The following is a 17,342-nucleotide window of genomic DNA, read 5'->3' as shown; positions in this document are numbered from 1 at the left end:
AATTCTAGGTCTCAGAACTAACAGGGAAATGGAAAAGGATTTGGGGAGATGATTGAAATGTTAAATGGGATAATAATAATGAAAATAACTATAATAGGAACTAGAAAATCGATTGGCCTTTTACTGTGTACTTAAGCACTGTTCTATGTGCTTCATATCTAATTCTCACCACAACTCTGTAAGACACAAGGTGCTATTATTATCCTTATTTTATCAAAAAAACTTAAGCTAAAAGAAGATAATAGAGGGACATAAGAAATGCTTTTGGCTTTAGGCTATTGTTCTGTACAGATTGCCGGTTGGTTTTTGCCGGTTGGATGAAGGAGTGTTCTGGAACAGCATAATTTCCATGATCAGATTCAAGTAGGTCAAAGTATTCACAAATATTTCTAGTTTTATTTTTTAATAAACCATTATGGTTTTTACATCCATGATTTTATCTAAAGGCTTTGCTAAGCTGTATGCATCATAGCTATGTGGCCGAAGAATCACTTCTTTCGAGTTAGAAAGTTATCTTGTCTCCTTAGTTGTTATGCTCCAGATGGCCTATTCTCCCATAGCACACCTGTAAGCCCTGATCAGAAGCTTTCCAAGATCCATCAACTTCTACTCACTGACTGCTAACCCATTCTTGACATGCATGTGGGGATTAAGGATGCAGCCAGAAGAAGTCTGGAATGGGTTTCTAATAATATTAAAGTCCTGGATGGGAAAAAAAAAAAAAAGTACTCCTTGGGGGGAACAGGTGGTGTTTTCACATTTTCAGTTGGTTTCATGAAGGTTCTGACCTTTGGCTGAGAAAGAAGGACATGGAGAATAAACAACTGGATAGTATTAAAAAAAAAATAGGGTCTGGATAGGGCATCATGGCTTAGGAGATCAGAACAATGGGTCAGGGTGGGAGATGGATGTCATTAATGCCACTGCCCTGATCCAGAAGGTTTAAGTTGAATTTCGAGGAGCAATGGTGCATAAAATGCCCTAAGGAAACCATAAAAGCATAACATATATGACATCAAAAAGAAGAAAAAAATAGTAGGAGATATAACCATTGCTTCTCAAGAGTAATATAGTGAAATAGACCAGGAACAATATTTATGGATCCGGAAAGGTCTTTCCATTGATGTGCAGGGAATGGTTGCTTAAAAAATTGATCTTGAATCTAATGGCAGGAAAGTAAATGTCACATCATAGAACACACCAAGAATTGGTAGAATGACACATATTTCTTGAAATGGCAATAAAGCATGTCCAAAGGAAACAGATCTAATAGAAAAATGGGAGCATGTGGATCTGGTGAGGGAGTTCCACTCTGAATTCAGCAGGTGTGGGTGCGTGGGAGTCTGCGAATCTTGAGGCAGACACTGGGTGGAGGAAAGAGAATTAAGGTAAACCTATTTGGGGAGTGTGCCACAGACCTCAAGCCAGTTAGAAGATGTAAAAGATGCTTTCTTCAAACCAATTACCTCAGAAGAGAGCTTTGATCGAGATGGACAATTTCTGCTAATAGTAACCCTTTGCTTATAAAGCAGATCATCTGATACATTATTGATTCAATCTTTGACAATTTCATTTCTCAAAAAAGATAAAAGGAGCAACAAACTATTACTCTGGGATCTAATTCTGACCTTCAGTAACTATTTACAGATATGGAAGCCATAAGAATCTTAAGAGAATATGATCCTGTTATCTTATTATCTGTAATAACAGCACTGGATATAGTCAACATGTTATCATGCCTCTAGGAAAGCAGATTTCAAAACGTCAGAGGAAAGATGGATATGATCCCTCAGTCAGAGAATCTGGACGCTTGGTGACTAATGTGGGAGTGGAGATAAAAAGGCAGAAACGGGGACTTCCCTGGTGGTCCAGTGGTAAAGAATCCGCCTTCCAATGCAGGGGATGCGGGTTTGATCCCTGGTCAGGGAACTAAGATCCCACATGCCGCAGGGCAGCTGGACCCGTGCACCACAACTACTGAGCTCGCATGCCTCAACTAGAGAGCCTGTGTGCCACAAACTACAGAGCCCACGTGCTCTGGAACCTGTGCGACACAACTAGAGAGAGAAAAAACCTGCACGCCACAACTAGAGAGAAGCCCGTGCGCAGCAACGAAGAGCCCGCATGCTTCAACGAAGATCCCACGTGCCGCAACTAAGACCTGAAGCAGCCAAAAATAAATAAAATAATAAATAAATCTTTTTTTTTTTTTAAAAAGGCAGAAACAACCTCAGGGAGAAGTGAAGGGAGAGTTCTGAAGTCACCAAGGTGACGGCACATGTTGCTCTCAGATGAGCCCAGACTTAGAGGACGTGGACAAAAGATGGAAAGATGGCTCTAGCCAAGGACTAGTTCTAAAAAGAGTACAGCCTTGCCATGTCTGAACAACAATAAAGCCCAGAGCTGAGATTTATGGAAAGTTGTGTACACATTAAAAAGGGCAAGAATGACAATGGCAGGGTTGGATGAGAACAGAAAGAACTGAGCCCGGCTTCTCTTTTACTTCTGTTATTTCTATCAAGCACAATGATCTGCAAGTTGGAAAGGTTGAAAATCAAGAGGAAGATCTGAAGATCAAAATGATGAAGTGACAGTCAAAGGATGAGCCGATGTGAGCTTCTCGCCTTGCTTCAGGAATGGTTTTGGGAAGCTAGGCCAGTGTATTTCTTGATCTTCAACTTCCCCATTTTTATTAGGGAAGGAAGCATAGCTTGCTATCTACCTACACGCTTTTCTATTTCTAAACTCATACAGATTCTCTCATTTTCTACGTTGTATTACATATTCTAATTATTAGGAACATGTCTTATACTCTTTGATGGGTTAATGAGTGTTTATTAGTTCACCAGGTTGTTATTTACTAAATTAGAAGCAAATGGTTAGGAAGAGCTTTGCAAAGAGCCTAACGATCTACTTGACTTTCCAGGTTTCAGAATCAAGCTGTCTGCTGAGAAAGCCATCGATGGCCACATGGAAAGGAATACGCGTCATCTCTCATGTCTATAGCATTATACATGGACTTGATGTACCAATGCAAACACCATTTAAACACAAGGATCATAGAGAGTAGAAGAAATGAAGTACAGAGGTGGAGAAAATAATCATTATTCTTCATTTCAGAGTATTTTAGAAAAAAAATAATTTATCCAATAAACATTTATTGTGCCCCACTATGTGCCAGGGATATGAAGATGAATAAAACAGGGTCCTTGCCTTCGAGTTACCCATAGTCAGATATGTGAAAATATAAACTCCTTAAACTTCCCTTAAGGAGCCCAGTTTTCTAGGCATGGAAGCGTTCACATGATCTAGGACTTGACACAGGCAGGAGTCCCTGCAGGGGGTCAGGTATAGCTTCATCTGGGTCTCCAGCGCTGGTATGGATGTTTTATGATCCCACTTTACATATGGGCCAAATGAAGCCCTGGTAGAGTAATAACCATCTTAAAGACAAACAAAGCTGAACCATCCAAACAGCTTTGGAGAGAGACCTATTGTTCTGCTCTGAAGGCGTGATCTGGGCCCCTGAGACATGTAGGGAAGCATACAGAAGGCGAGGGTAGAGCAAGGTCACTTAGACTCACCGGTGGATGAAGTGATTTTCCTCTAGATACTGGCAGCCACAGGCTATGTCCCGAGCCACGTGCAGGAGGTCCAGCATGGCCAGGGAGGAGGGCTGATTCTGTGGCAGACAGAAATGACCGGCTGATGAGAAGCTCTTGGGGGAGAGAAGATCTGAAACACTCGCTTCTCATGCTTGCTAGGAGGCCAAACAGGTGCGCCACCCCCAGGGTCTCGGCCCTGGCTGCACATTCAAAATCACCTGGTGGCTTTAAAAAAAATGCAGATGCCTGGGCTTAGCCCAGACCAAAGACTCCATTTCTGCAGGTGGGCGCAACATTTACAGGGTCACAGCTCCCAGATGAGTGGGGACGGAACCCTAAACCACAGGAACCGGTACTGGCAGACATCCTGCCCCTTTGCATTTTTTCTGCCCATTCTTCCACCTCAGTCTTCATAAACATTTGAATCCCCCAAACGTACAAACAGGCCTGTGAGGAAATCAAGGGGGCTAATGTTGTTTTAGAAATGCTCTAGTTAAATGCTTAAAAATATTAAAAAAAAATTAATTTTCTTCCTGAAGACCTAGACCTGAAGTGGATTGAAAAAGGAAAGCTTCCAGAAAATGCTGGGCAGCTGAAGAGCCATCTCTGGCTTTTCTGCATGAATTCTCTTTTGTGCAAAAGTTGCTGCCGCCCCCTCACCCCCGCTGCCCCTGAGATGCACCCCGTCTTTGCCTCCCCACAGCCTGGTGGAGCCCTGGGAAGTCTTTTCTGAGGGCTACGCCCTCCTTGGTGTCTTTTAAATTCCTAAACTCCCAAGTCTGCAGCAACACGTCGTCATGCAGCGTCACATTCACTGTGCTCTTCTGTGCCTATTTTACCACGTCCCCAAGGAAACTTAGAGGCACCTGAGGCAGGGCCTTCAGCGTCCACTTCCGTGGTCTCCAGCACGACCCTTAGCTCGCTGCCGTGGTTCAGTGAACAAGGGGGTTCGTTGGTTGATTACAGCCGAACTAGGGTTTACCCAGATGCCAGCCACAGATCGGGGCCTCCCCGGGACTCCTTGGGGCGATAGCAGGGGTCTGAAGGAGGCAGAGAGGAGTTTGTCTAGGGCATGCTTCAGTTCTGGGGGAGATGACTCAGGGAGGGGAATAGTCTCTGCCCATGGACCATTGGGCAGGGCCTTACATGTAACAGAGCAAGTCCCAGGACATGATCTCCTTTGATGCAACATCCCGTGTGGTCGGTAGGGAAGAGAGGTTACCTCTGTATTAAAGATGAGAGGGCTGAGGGCTCAGAGAGCCTCAGGTCACACAGTCAACAGGGTGGAGCCGAAACTGCCCTGAGCTGGGCTTTAAGGGTCTGGGTTGGGGGAAGTAGGATTCTAGGAGTTAAAACTGAGCTTCTCGGGAGAGCGTGTCCGAGAAGGGCCGGAGTACCCATGGGCACAGTGCACGGTACCCAAGTGAATACAGATGCAGCACACAGATGCCGTAAGGGCACATTTCGGTGCTCAGCTGAGCTGAGCTGGGCTTCATCCTGCTCGTCCCTTATTGGCTGTGTGGCCTGGGGCTGACCGCTTTGCCTCTGTCGAAGCCACCGTGTCCTGGTCTGTGAAATCAGCATGACACTCTTGGCCTCACTGGATTGTTAGAAGCACCTATAGTCAGAGGCACAGAGTGAGTGCTTCATAGAGGGCTCTGCAGTTATGGAGGGGGCTGCTCCTGGAGGGTGCTGTGGGGTCTTGGGAAATGGCTCTTGTGCTGGGCTTCTCCCGGGACCTTGTCAGGCTGAGAAGTACTGGGCACTGTGAGAGACAGTCCCCTTTTCCTGGGGAAAAGGAAAGTAATATATTTCCAAGGGGAACATGCATCCATCTTGCTATAGTATTAGAACAATCTTTTCTCTCTCTTTCTTTCAAACTGCTTTCTGTTCCTGCCAAAGAGGACCCAGTCCTAGCTCCCCCCGGGTCTCTTTGTGTCTTAGCCCCCATCACTCAGGATGCAAGGACCATTAATGTCTCAAATGCTCCATGAGTCTGGTGTGCTGCAGGGACTAAATCTTCCCAGGCATTAACCCACGGGCCGGGTTTATCTGGGCTCCCTGTCTTTGGCTGCTCAGAGCAAATTAACTGCGCCGCTAATCAGTCTGCACAGAAGCAGATAGTCGGTAACCCATGGGGGTGTGTGTGTGTGTGTGTGTGTGTGTGTGTGTGTGTGTGTGTGCGCAGTGGGGGAGGTGTGGATGCTGTGGCAAAACCGATACTTAAAACTAGCAGTGCAGAGCGTAGCCAGTGTGCTCAGTGCCGTTTATATCCATCCTGGGCAAAGAAGGACTTGGAACCAGGGTTTTTCCCCCTCTTTGCCACTGAATGCGGCACTTCCTTTGGCAACTCGGGGCAGTCATGGTTATGCGTGTATCCCGCCCAGTACTCAGAGAGGATTTTGTCCAGTATTTCCCAAAGCAGGCTGTGGGATGGAATTCAATCAAACAGGCATGGGAATTCCTGGGTTAAATAGGTGTCTTTATCACAGGAATTATTAGAGTCTTGGCTATACGCTAATGTGTACTGAGAATCAATAAGAGGGGAGTCTGCGTGGCTCTGAAATTTGCTTGACCAAGGAATTCTTTAGAGCATGTGTGTGAGTGTGTAGCACCTCAGGGTACGGGAGTTCCCTTCAGGGACACTGTTTTGACCAATATCCTACTTTTACATGGGAGAAAAGAGGCCCACTGAAGTGGCATAATTTCTTTGCTCGTAGTTTCTGAGGGGCTATTTCCAAAGGATAATGTATATACTAATAAAAGACAGAATAATATTGATATCTGTTCCTTCCTTAAGTAGTTTCCACATTTAGAGATGAAGGGTCACAGGACATGGGGGAGGAACTGTTTCACCAAGTGAAAAACAGACTAGGGATATATTTTAAAATTGACACCTATGAGGGGAAGAGGGAAAGATGAAAGGAAGAAGCAAAGAATGCAGACAGGGGACACAAAATATTAAAAGTGGCAAAAATCCATCTTGAAAAGTGATGAGATGTGAATGGTGCTGGGCCCTCACATTCCTGGCTCCTGACATGGCCGAGAAAATACCCCTCCACGCATTTTGGAGGCAGCATTGGTATTTGGCAAAGTTGAAGCCAAAGATGAAAACCTAAGCATTAGTTGCAATCAGAGGTTCTCACCTCTGCGCTGTTGACCTCTGACATCCAAGAAGCCGTCTTGTACTGAGCCTCTTCTCTAGAGCCATTACCTACAGGATTACCATGTTCCAAGCAGCTATAGACACTATAGCGGTCAATGACCGCCACCTTGAATAAAGAGATTACTGACTCCTTAATGGCCTTTGCTATTATTGATTGAATCAACTGATATTAAAAGACAGCTACTAGCCTACATCTGGCATATATTAAACCCTCAATAAAATTTTGTTCAATAAAGAGAGCATCTGCAAAATTATTTTGATATTAAAAGGGTCCTTCCTTCTTGAGGAGGTGGGGTCCTGGGACCGAACGATGTTTTCCTCTGTACCCATGAATTTCATTTCCATGACAGACATGGTTGGCCCAGGCGCCCATTCTGTCCTCTGAGTCTGTATATCCATCATTACCTCATGTCCTTCTATCCTGATGGTCCATGGAGCCACTGAGCACCAGGGATGGCAGGAAGTGAGCATAGAGTGCTCGCCTGATTCTGAGTGCCCAGCCGGGTGCCTGCACACAGCAGGTCATCATCAGGTACGCCCGGACAGACTCAAGCACTTCAAACAAATGAATCAGGTGGACGTCAGGCCTTCGAATCCAGTGAGTTCCACAGCCTGGAGGCGCAACTCTGCCCACCCGCTCCTCAGGGTGTGTATCTCTCCAGCCCTGATGTCCATCAGCCAGTCCCTCCCTTCTTCATCATGTGTAGGATTTGCTGATATTAGCCCCCCTTGGTCCACTTCTAAATCGCGCTCCTTTCTCACAGTCAACCTGACCCCCACTCCACTAAGCTGGATTTTGTGGTTCTGAGAATCCATGCAGGACACCCAGCAACCTCCTCCCCACCTCCCCACCCCTTCCACCCATGGCCGGAAGTTGCTGCTACAAACACATTTGCACGGGGTCACTCTGGAGGGCTGTGGTCTGACATTTTAAATCACCCATCGTGGGCAGTACCTCAGGAACGACCAGCTCACCTGAGATGAGTGGGTGTGTAAAGGGGTAAGGAGGAAGACCGGGGTGCTACCAGGACCTGGGGGCATGGTTGGCAGGGAGAGCCACACAGAAGAAGAGCAGGGTCAAGGGTTAACGGGCAGATTTGGTGGCGGGGATCCTGACCCGTAGAAGCGGCTCTCCCAAGCAGAGTCGACCTTCTCCTGGCTGTGGGCATCCCTCGGGCGGTGCCTGCAGCTAGAGGTCGGAACTTGGCAGCAGGCTCCTGCTCTGAGCCTCCTTGGGGTGGCACTGGGGCTGGAGGTGGTGGGACATATCAGTGATCCGCCTTTCCTTGCTGGTGCTTCGTTCTTTGAGACAACATTCAAATCCTCTTTCATCATCAAGGGAGAGAGATACCTTTGCCTGCAAGTCCTCGGACTTGCCAAGTGAAGGGTTCCCAGATTCCCTTTACAAGGAGGTCACAACACTTTCTTGTCCTCAAGCCCCAGGAATCTCCAGTGGGAAAGCCAGAGCTATGCCTCTGCCCAAAGTGTGATACCATGTGTTCCCTGTTTGACGTCTGCCAGAGGCACTGCTTCCCAGCACTGCTCGGCCTTGCTGGGTGCTGGTGGGAAAGCCAAGGCTGGTGCCCAGAGCTGGCAGGGATGCCTGCATAGCTGGCGGCAGTTGCTGTGAACAACCCACCCTCACCTTGGCACTCGGGGCTTCTCAAAGGGGACCATCAGGATTAACAGCACAGCAGGCTGGAGAGAGCATGGAATCAGGAGCCAGCAGGCCTGAGCTCTATCCCAGCTCTTCCGCTTCCTGCGCGCCTCGGCAAGTCACATGACCACTCCGAGCCACTGTTTTCCCGTCGCCAGAACGGGGTGAGATCTGTACCATCTACTTCATAGGGTGGTTGTGAGAAACGTGAAACTCTGGGGAGGAGGCTGATAATGCAGGAGAGGATTATCACGAGGCGGGGTTAGTTCTCGCTCCGCCTCCCCCAGCCCCCTTCCTCCTGCCACGTGTGCTCAGGTGCGTACACACTTATCTCAAGGAGTTAGATCGGATTCCTCTTAGATGCCGAGAGAGGCTTGCGGGAACAGTGTGGAGGCTCCTAAGGATGCGGTCTCTAAACTGAGCCTGAGTGAAGGCGTGGGCTGGAGTAGGCGTGACCTTCCGAGGTTTGCGCCACCACCTGGGGTCCTCGTGAGGAGTGTTCCGTTCTGGGCTTGCTGTGGCACAGCGGTTGTCAGTCTTCTCTGCTTTCCTGGGGGTGGGGAGGGTACAAGTCTTCCCCGTGGCCCTCAGAGTCCAGTGGCAACTAAAGGAAGTCAGGTCCTAACTCAGGGGTCGGCTCTGCTCCAGTTTCCAGGGTCCAGGCCTCTTGAAGACCCCGGCAGTGACCGGAGTGGACAGCTGGACTCCGGGATCGCCCAGTGTGCTGTGTTATATAAATGATCTCTGTCTGAGATGTTGTAGCCTAGCCCGAGGAGTTCACGTTGCAGATGCTGAGGTTAGAGGGGGTTGGCTGCCCTAAGCAGGTGGTCCAATGGCCAAGCAGGGCTGGGCGTGGGTGGGTCCACTTAGGTTTCTTCACTCCCCCAAGCTCTAGCCCTTTAACCATAACATGTATGCAGCACCTTCCTAAATACCCCAGCACTCGACTTTGATAGTAAAACTACAAGGTCAGGGTGTCCGCATTTGAGAGATGAGGACAGTGGGGCTCAGAACGGGTGGATGCAGAGTGACCCGCCCCAAGTCAGTTGGTTGAGTGAGTGACACAGCCAGCATGAAAGTCCCCCCACTGTGCTTGTCCCTAGTTTGGTTTTCCACAATCAGCAGGCCATAAAAATAGATACAGCCTGGAGAAGATGTTGCACAAGCCTTGCACAAGCTCCCTGGGGCTGGGCTCGGCCATCAGCCACCCTCTGTCCCCTCTCTCCCGCCTTTCCCCCAGATCCGAGCCCGTGGGCCGACTCCCTCGGTCCCACTGAGTATGTTGCTTCCCAGGCTGCCCACCCTGGCTCCTTCCGCCCCCCGCTCCGTCCCCCGGCACAGCTACTGGGAAAGGCTGGTTCTCACTCACCGGGCGAGGGCGCGTCTCTCGGAGGAAGGACTTGAGGTCTCCTCCCGCCATGAGCTCCAGCAGGATAAATCGGGGCAGGGCTTGCAGACTCACCCCGATACAGCGCACGATGTTCTGGTGGTTGAACTTGCTGCAGAGCAGAGGGGAGTAATCGAATTTAACTGAGCTGAGTCTGGGAAAATCTTAAGTGGGCAAAGCTGGGTACAGAGTTATGCTTTCAGAAGCCACATTTTGTAAATGCTTTCTGTAAATGTGGGAAGCAGGCGTCCCAGGCTGGGCCTAAGCAGAGGATAATCTGGTTGCTGAGCAGCTGGAAGAACCAGAGGGCAGGGCTGGCAGGAGTTCAGTCTGCTTGAAAGAACTTGCTTGGAGGCGGTGGGGTGGAGGAGGGACTTGGGTGAGAAGGTGGGGCGGGGGGAGGGGAGGGCTTCGAGGCTTGGGCGCGGACTGCTGGCCAGGATTCACGTTTGGGGTTTGGGTTTTCAGAGGAAGGCCTCAGGCGGAAGCTGGAGGAACTGCTTCCCCGAGGGACTGCGTGAGACCTGCCCGGTGACCGTGTGTGGAGGAGAACAAGGAAGAGGGCCACGGGCTCCCACTGTGGACTCCTCATGGGGGCTCTGAGATTTGGGTTTTCTTGTTAACGTGATCCTACCGGGACACGTGAGGCAGCGGGGCCAGGGAACTCCACGTGGGTGCCCGCGCGCAGAGGTGACACACTGGGTGATGGTACACCCAAATATAATGCTGCTTAGTTACTGCCAAGTAGGGAGATGGAGTGATTTGGGTCTCCTTCCATCTACTCTTCTACTTTCCAGGTTTTATTCAATAATCACATATTACATGCTCAATCAGAAAATACGTCATTTTTAAAGCAGGAGCTGAGCCTGCTGCTATCCTCCTATGGACCCAGCGCACCACACGCACTGCTCTGGACTCGTTCCCTCTGCCACTTCTGTCAAGGGGAGACCTCGGGCCACCCCAGCCTTCAGGATGTTTGAGGTTCCCCAGTGCACCAGGAGGCCATGAGCCTGGCCAGATCTCAAGGTCCGACATCTGCTGTCAGAGCCCCGGACGCCGAGACTCCCAGTGGGGGGCCCCAGATCCACCAGTTGAAGGGTCAGGCCAGCTGGGTGGACCAGGGTGGGCGCCTTCCATCACTTGGGGGCCCATTTCCTTTACACGAGAGCTGAGAGCTGGGGTTGGCGAAGCACCCGGTGGAAGAGATACCTGGAGGAGGATTGTATCTTCTACTGTCAACAACCAGCACGCTCTGTTTCCTAAGAAAAGGGGGAAAGGCACCAGTGGATGACACAGGGATGCTGGTTGAAGGCGGAGTGATACCGATTGGATTCTTTTTCTAAGACAACCATCTGGGGGCTGGTTCCACTCTGGTAAGACGTGCTAAGAATTTACGGAGTCTCCTGTTGGAGAGGGAGGGGTACGCTGCAGGACAACCCTGTTTCCCTCAGAGACGTGCCTGTTAGAAACATCTCGTGTCCCTTACAGGCTTGAGGAAGTGGTGTGGGGTGTCTCCCTGTGTCGGTACCTGATGATCAGGGCTTCCATGAGGAAATCCAGTTCGTCCTGTTCGGAACACACCTCAGGCAGCGTCTGGGCACAGAAGGGAGGGTGGGAAGGAGAAGGAGGCTGTGAGCCGCAGAGGTCAGAGGCTGTCAGCAGAGAGCCACGCTTACAGAGACCCCTGGCCAAGGTCAGGCCCACAAGGGAGCCGCCTCTTACCTTTACAGCCACTTGCAGGGGGCTCGGGTCGTTGGGCATTCCAGACACCTGACCTTCATACACCTCCCCAAACGCACCGTGGCCCAGACCCCTGTGCAAAGAGAAGGCGAGATGAGACAGGGGCACATTTAGTGGATGCACACGGGAGCCAGGGGGTCACGCACACCCTCAAGGGTAACGCCCTCAGTCTGGCTTTGCTCGTCGGTCCTGGGCCTCCATTGCTTTACCTGGCAAGAAAGTTTCCAAGTCAGGATTCAGGACATTGGCTGGACATTCCTTCTGTGAACACTTACTGAGCCTCTAATATTTGCCAGGGACCTAAGACTAAGCCTGCCAGGGAGGCTTGTGCTCCCTGGGGCCGGGGGTGTGGGGCATAGACAGCTGGCGGACACCCCCTGGAGTGTGGTTGGTGAGTGACAGACACGTGCAGAGGGTGCTCTGGGAGCTGGGAGTGGGCAGGGGAGCAAGACTTGGGGAGGGGCACTTGGGTGGATTTTGAGGAGAGCCCCTTTCCTCCCATCTAATCCCCCTCTCATTGTACCAACCCCATGTGTATATGGGGTGTTGAACAAGCAAACACCCCCCCCAATGGCCCTGAACACTGAACCTTCTCCCCCTGGGGGGACTGGGTGTGCCCCGAGGGGTGGCTCTACTGGCTTCTTGCTGCCGGAGGATTTCGTGGTGCAGGGATGACATCTGGCCCCCTGGAGCTCTCCCTTCCCTGCCTCCCCCACACCCCCCGCTGCCCCCCAGGACAGTGATGGGCACTCACCGGATGAGGGTGATGTTTTTCCTGGGCACCTCCTTCAGGTCACTGATGGAGGAGGTCTTGCCGGCAAAACAGTAGTTGGGGTTGTAGTCGGTCATGATGGTGGAGGTGCGGAGCTTGCTCAGCTTGTACTCGGGGCTCTGCAGCTCCATCTGCATGGCTTGCAGTTCCTGGTGCTTCCGGCGGTACACTGCAGACACACGGAGGTCAGCGCAAGGTGGCCCAGGCCAGGCAGCCAGGCCACCTCCTCCAGGAAGCCTTCCTGGATCTCCAGCTCCTCCACAGGGATCTAAATCTTTCCATCACACTTAGTCATACCAACAAAATGATTACAGACGTGAAAGTGTACCTTTAATTGAAAGATGAAAGTAAATGTAAAGCTTAAAATCATATAAATGGAAAAGATTTATTGTATCATGCAGGGGCAGAGGCACATTAGTTTGGGTCCTCTGAGAAGCAGACCCAAGACAGGATTAAACATGCAAGGATTTTATTAGGGGAAATGCCTGTGAGAGATAATTGGGAGGGAACCCAGGAAGGCTGGGAAGCCACCATACTGTGTTGAAAGTCTGACCCCATGTGAAGGACAGGGTGAGGGAAGGTTGAGCAAAGACCCTAGATGGCCATTCAATCTAAAGAAGTTCCAGCAAGGCTCTTGCTAGGTTCTGGATCCGAAGTCGGCTGTCAGAGGAGTCCCATGTCTCCAGGAGGGGGCCTGCCTTAGCAGCTCTGCTCTGCCCAGGCACTGGGTCGGGCAAGCATGGCAATGGATTTGAGAGTACAGCTGGTGCTCTTGGTCACCTGTGTCTCCTACAGTTGAAGAACCGCCAAGCCACATAGCTGGAGACTGTCACAGAGTGAAAGGTCTCTAAACTGGGTCTAAGCTGGTGCCTGAGGACCTGAGTTCTAATTCTGCCTTTGTTACTTACAAGCTGTGACACTGACAAGTGACACGTGACCTCTTTGGATCTCAGTCTCCTTCTCTGTAAGCAGGGACAATAACTCCTGCCCTGTCTCCTAAAGTCCCACTCCCCATCCCCTAGGTTTGTGATAATGAAATGAATTCACCAACATAAAATGGTTTTGGAGGGAATTCCCTGGTGGTCCAGTGGTTAGGACATGGTGCTCTCACTCCCGGGGTGTGGGTTCAATCCCTGGTCAGGGAACGAAGATCCCACAAGCCGTGCAGTGCCATGAAAAAAAAAGGAAGGAAAGGAAAGGAAAGGAAAGGAAAGGAAGGAAGGAAGGAAGGAAGGAAGGAGAAAGAAAATAAAGAAGAAAGAAAGGAAGGAAGGAAGGAAAGAAGGAAGGAAGGAAGGAGAAAGAAAAGAAAGAAGAAAGAAAGGAAGGAAGGAAGGAAAGAAGGAAGGAAGGAAGGAGAAAGAAAGAAAGAAAGAAGAAGAAAGAAAGAAAGAAAGAAAGAAAGAAAGGAAAAGAAAGAAAGAAAGAAAAGAAAGGAAGGAAGGAAGGAAGAAAAAAGAAAGAAAGGAAGGAAGGAAGGAAGAAAGGAAGAAAGAAAGAAAGAAAAAAGGAGGAAAGAAATGGTTTTGGAAAGTTCTAAACAGCTCTCCCAGTACAAGTGACCACTGGCACTGTTACTACTACGTGTGAGAACATTCTAAATATGAGGCAGACTCCATGGGAGGTGATTCACAGGGCGGGGCCAGGGCAAGTGAGTCGACTCCTGTGCGCTCAGTTCCTCCTCTGTGAAATATGCCAACCGTGATCATAGGGCTCTCTGAGGGTTCGGTGAACTAAAATGTGTCAGTCACCCATCGTGCGGTAAGTGTGCAACCAGTTAGCTCTTGTCATCCTGCTCTCTGCAGGACGGCATCACGGGAATCACATTAGCTGCCACCGCCCTGTCCACCCCCAAATTCCCTTGCCCTCGAGGGGCTGGCCTGAAAGTGCTGCCCGGAGCTGAGCCTTTCCTTCTGCTTCCCCTCAGGTCCCTGCCCACCTGTCCCGGGCATTTCCAGCAGGAAGAGCCTGGCTGGACCATGCAGAGCCCTCTGCGACCTGCAGGTCAGCACCCCTTGGCTCACTGGCCTAATGGGGAACACTCAGAAACCAGCTCTGCATTCTCTGCATGGAGTGGGAAAGGGCGGGCTGGAGGCGTGACACAGGAAGCGAGCCAGACTAGAAGAGCCCGCTGAAGCCCAGGTCTGATGAGAGCTGAAAGTGAGGTCTGGGGTGGGGCTGACCTTTAGCCACGGTGCTCTCCTCTGAAGAGTGGCCCCTCCTTGAGCAACCAGGAGGCTATGCACAGGGCTGAGGTTCAGAATCGGGGGCTCCTAGGAACCAGGGATGTGCAGGGGGGTGGAGTGAGGGGGCCTTCTGTTTTGGCTTGGCTTGGGCTGCCCTCATTACTACCCACCCAGAGTGAAACCTCAGCATCCATGGCACAGCCTGAGATGCTATTCTGTTCTGCCAGATCTGCCTTCCCTGCCCCGCTTTGGAAGTGCTGGGGCTCTGGGACACTCACCGATCATGATGCCGGAGAAAGCCAGGATGAGGGCGGCCACGAGGGCAGAGGTCACGACGGAGAGGATCAGCGAGAGTGGCAGGTGGGGCTCCGGGGTGGGTGACACTGGAAGACAGGTCCCCACGAGTCACCGATGACCACGTGGATTCTCCTCTGAGCTGGCCCCAAGTCAGAAAGACCCTCCCCAGCCTTGGACACCTGGACCACCATCCTTTTCAGAAGATCAGGGCATGAAGCAGGTTTGTCCTGGTTTTACAACTTTCAACAGTAGCTTTTGTGGGGAGGGAATATGTAAAAGGGATAAATATCAAAATCTGGACATTGATCCAAAACATCAAATGCGCATGACAGGATGAGGATGAAAGGTGAGCCAACAGTGGCTGTAGAAGAGATTCAGGCACCTGAGATGACGACAAACTCAGTACGACCCAGTGACAGAGTGTCCTGGTCAGTTAGACTCTGGAGGCTGAATTGATTCTCTCTCCGCAAGCGCACTGGGCCCAGCACATGGGAGGGAGGGCCCAGGTGCACGCTGGCATCGACCACACCGAGGCACCGTGCCTGGGCCCGGACACTGCATTTCAAAAGGGACGTTGACAACTGGAACACCAGGATGGGGAGGAGGCATAAACCTGTGTCCCATATGAATGGATGGAAATGAACGGGTTATTTAATCTGGAGAAGACTTGAGGAGGAGGACGGCAGCGCTGTGTTCAGATGCCGCGCCTGAAGGGCCACCGTGAGCAGGGAGCCGAGGAGTGGAAGCCGGAAGGAACGGGTCTGGGTCTGTAACTCCCCGATGGGACTCTGTGCCTTAGGAGTACTGAGGTCCCTGGCGCTGGGGTGGTCAGTGGAGATGGGCTGGTCCCCTGGTGGGGATGTGGGGGTCACATCCGGGATTAGGGGTGGGACTAGGTGACTTGCGACTCCTTCCCGAGCCGTGACCCACCTTTCGCACACAGGTCCCTCTACCCATCGTCAGAGCACTGGTGTTGCGGGCAGACAGGGGTGTCAGGAAGTTTACAAAACTGCATCTGAGGTGTCCCAGAACCAAAGAAACCAGCTGTGGCTCAAGCTCTGGGCTCCCTCCCCCACCCCCTTACCTATGCAGGAGACACCGTCCTCGGCCAGCACTGTCCCGTGGTCGCAGAAGCAGATGACCTTGTGGCTCTCGGGGTCCATGTGGCACTCATCTACCTCACAGTGGCTGCAGTTCAGGTAATGCTTAATATTCACTTCCCCGTGGCCCTCCATCACTGGTGAGAAGGAGGGAGGGTCAGCCTCGGGCGGAGGCCGCCCTGCACCCCACCCCCAGGCTCTGCGCTCTATCTCCAGCTGGTCAGGGTGGGTTCTCTGGTCCCTGCTCCTACGTCCCATCGCCACAGGGAGCGCTGTCTGTGCAGGAAAGTCCACAGTGCATCTGGTGAGGGGAACTCAGAGGACAGGCAGGCAAGTGGGAGGGTCCACACGAGGGTCACTTAGGCTGGCTGCTACAGGTACCGGGCCTACTACTGTTGCATTTTCTAGGGCTGGCCAGTCTTCTCCTTCTGTGTCCAAATCAGATCACGCATCCTGATTTCCAGAAAACTTGGTGAGATGACCACTAAGAAGACTTGCCTGCAAGGGACCCACGATCACACCTTTGTGTCCTGGACTCACATCAGTAGCCCTGGAGTTTTAGCTGGAGGGAGAACTGGCTTAAGGAAGCTGGCTCTGCCACCTGGCAGAGGGGGTACCTTTTAAAGCCGGGGTGTACAGGATGCCCAGTGGGTTGATGAAGGAAACTCCATCCTCCCCGTCCATCTCGGGGTCATTGTTTGCGGCCGCACTGCCACCTGTGGCAAACCAGAGCAGAGTTTAACGCAGAGAGCTGGGTGCCCAAGTCTGGACGCACGTGCGCATCAGCAGGGCAAGCAGCGGGGTCAGGGAGGGTCCTCGAGGGTGGGGCGGTGGGGAGGGAAGGGAGGCTCAGGGCACAGGGGCTGCAGTTGGGGCTCGGCTCAGTAGAAGCCTGGTGTGTGGGCCACTTTCTCCTCCAGGTTCGGGCCAGCTCCCGCTGGGGGGTCTCCACCACTCTGCTGGGCCCCCCCCAGGAAGCAGTCCATGTTAGCAAGAGTCGGAAGAGTTCTAGTCTCCCCAGGCTGGGTTGGCCCCTCGGCCCCTCTTCCAGGACTGGCCGGGCAGTAGCACCGAGGAGTGGCTCTCCTGTCCCATCCAGTCAGGGTTGGGGCAGGGGGGATGGGCCCCTGTGCCTTTAGGCTCCTGTCCCTCCTTTCAGTGGGGGTTGGGTTATCTTTGGGCTCCTCCCCTTGGGCTCCTCCCACCCGCCCTCGGCTTGGAAAAGAAGAGCATCTGGTCAACACGAGCATCTCACACACAGCGTAAAGCAAAACACGGACAGCACACCACAGCGCGTGCATGCATGGTGTCCTAGTCTGTGGGGAGGCCCCTCAGCTTCAGAAGGCTCTTCTGCTCTGCTCTGAAGCCCAGAGGAGAGCTGGGGCCCGGGGCCAGCTGCCTGCTGAAGGGCTGGGCCGGGGCTGCCCGCAGC

The 17,342-nt window shown here is 51.7% G+C and overlaps 2 protein-coding genes across 4 annotated transcripts in view; one reads left to right on the top strand and one right to left on the bottom strand.

Annotated features, from left to right (window-relative positions):
• Positions 1 to 3,170, top strand: part of CLIP4 (CAP-Gly domain containing linker protein family member 4) — an 87,245-nt gene extending 84,075 nt beyond the window's left edge. For both annotated transcript variants that reach the window (XM_082356744.1, XM_082356736.1), the window contains one exon: positions 2,927 to 3,170. In XM_082356744.1, coding sequence (XP_082212870.1) covers positions 2,927 to 2,951 — 25 coding nt within the window. In that variant the 3' untranslated portion in view covers positions 2,952 to 3,170. The remainder of the gene's footprint in view (positions 1 to 2,926) is intronic.
• The window catches only part of LOC309611836 (ALK tyrosine kinase receptor-like), a 29,552-nt gene extending 13,379 nt beyond the window's left edge, over positions 1 to 16,173 (bottom strand). Inside the window, exons 1-5 of one of the 2 annotated variants that reach the window (XM_082356773.1) lie at positions 12,310 to 16,173; positions 11,538 to 11,628; positions 11,344 to 11,408; positions 9,798 to 9,927; positions 3,585 to 3,682 (exon numbers count right to left, since the gene is read on the bottom strand). In XM_082356773.1, coding sequence (XP_082212899.1) covers positions 3,585 to 3,682; positions 9,798 to 9,927; positions 11,344 to 11,408; positions 11,538 to 11,628; positions 12,310 to 12,464 — 539 coding nt within the window. In that variant the 5' untranslated portion in view covers positions 12,465 to 16,173. Of the gene's footprint in view, positions 1 to 3,584; positions 3,683 to 9,797; positions 9,928 to 11,343; positions 11,629 to 12,309 lie in introns of both variants that reach the window. The other variant, XM_082356772.1, reaches the window with a different exon arrangement.
• Between the last annotated feature and the right edge of the window lie 1,169 nt (positions 16,174 to 17,342).

The sequence above is a fragment of the Balaenoptera borealis genome (genome assembly GCF_965194805.1).
Source record: "Balaenoptera borealis genome assembly, chromosome: 15".
Classification (NCBI taxonomy): domain Eukaryota; kingdom Metazoa; phylum Chordata; class Mammalia; order Artiodactyla; family Balaenopteridae; genus Balaenoptera; species Balaenoptera borealis.
The sequence above is the reverse complement of the archived record's forward strand: the minus strand, read 5'-3'. Positions and strand labels throughout refer to the sequence as shown.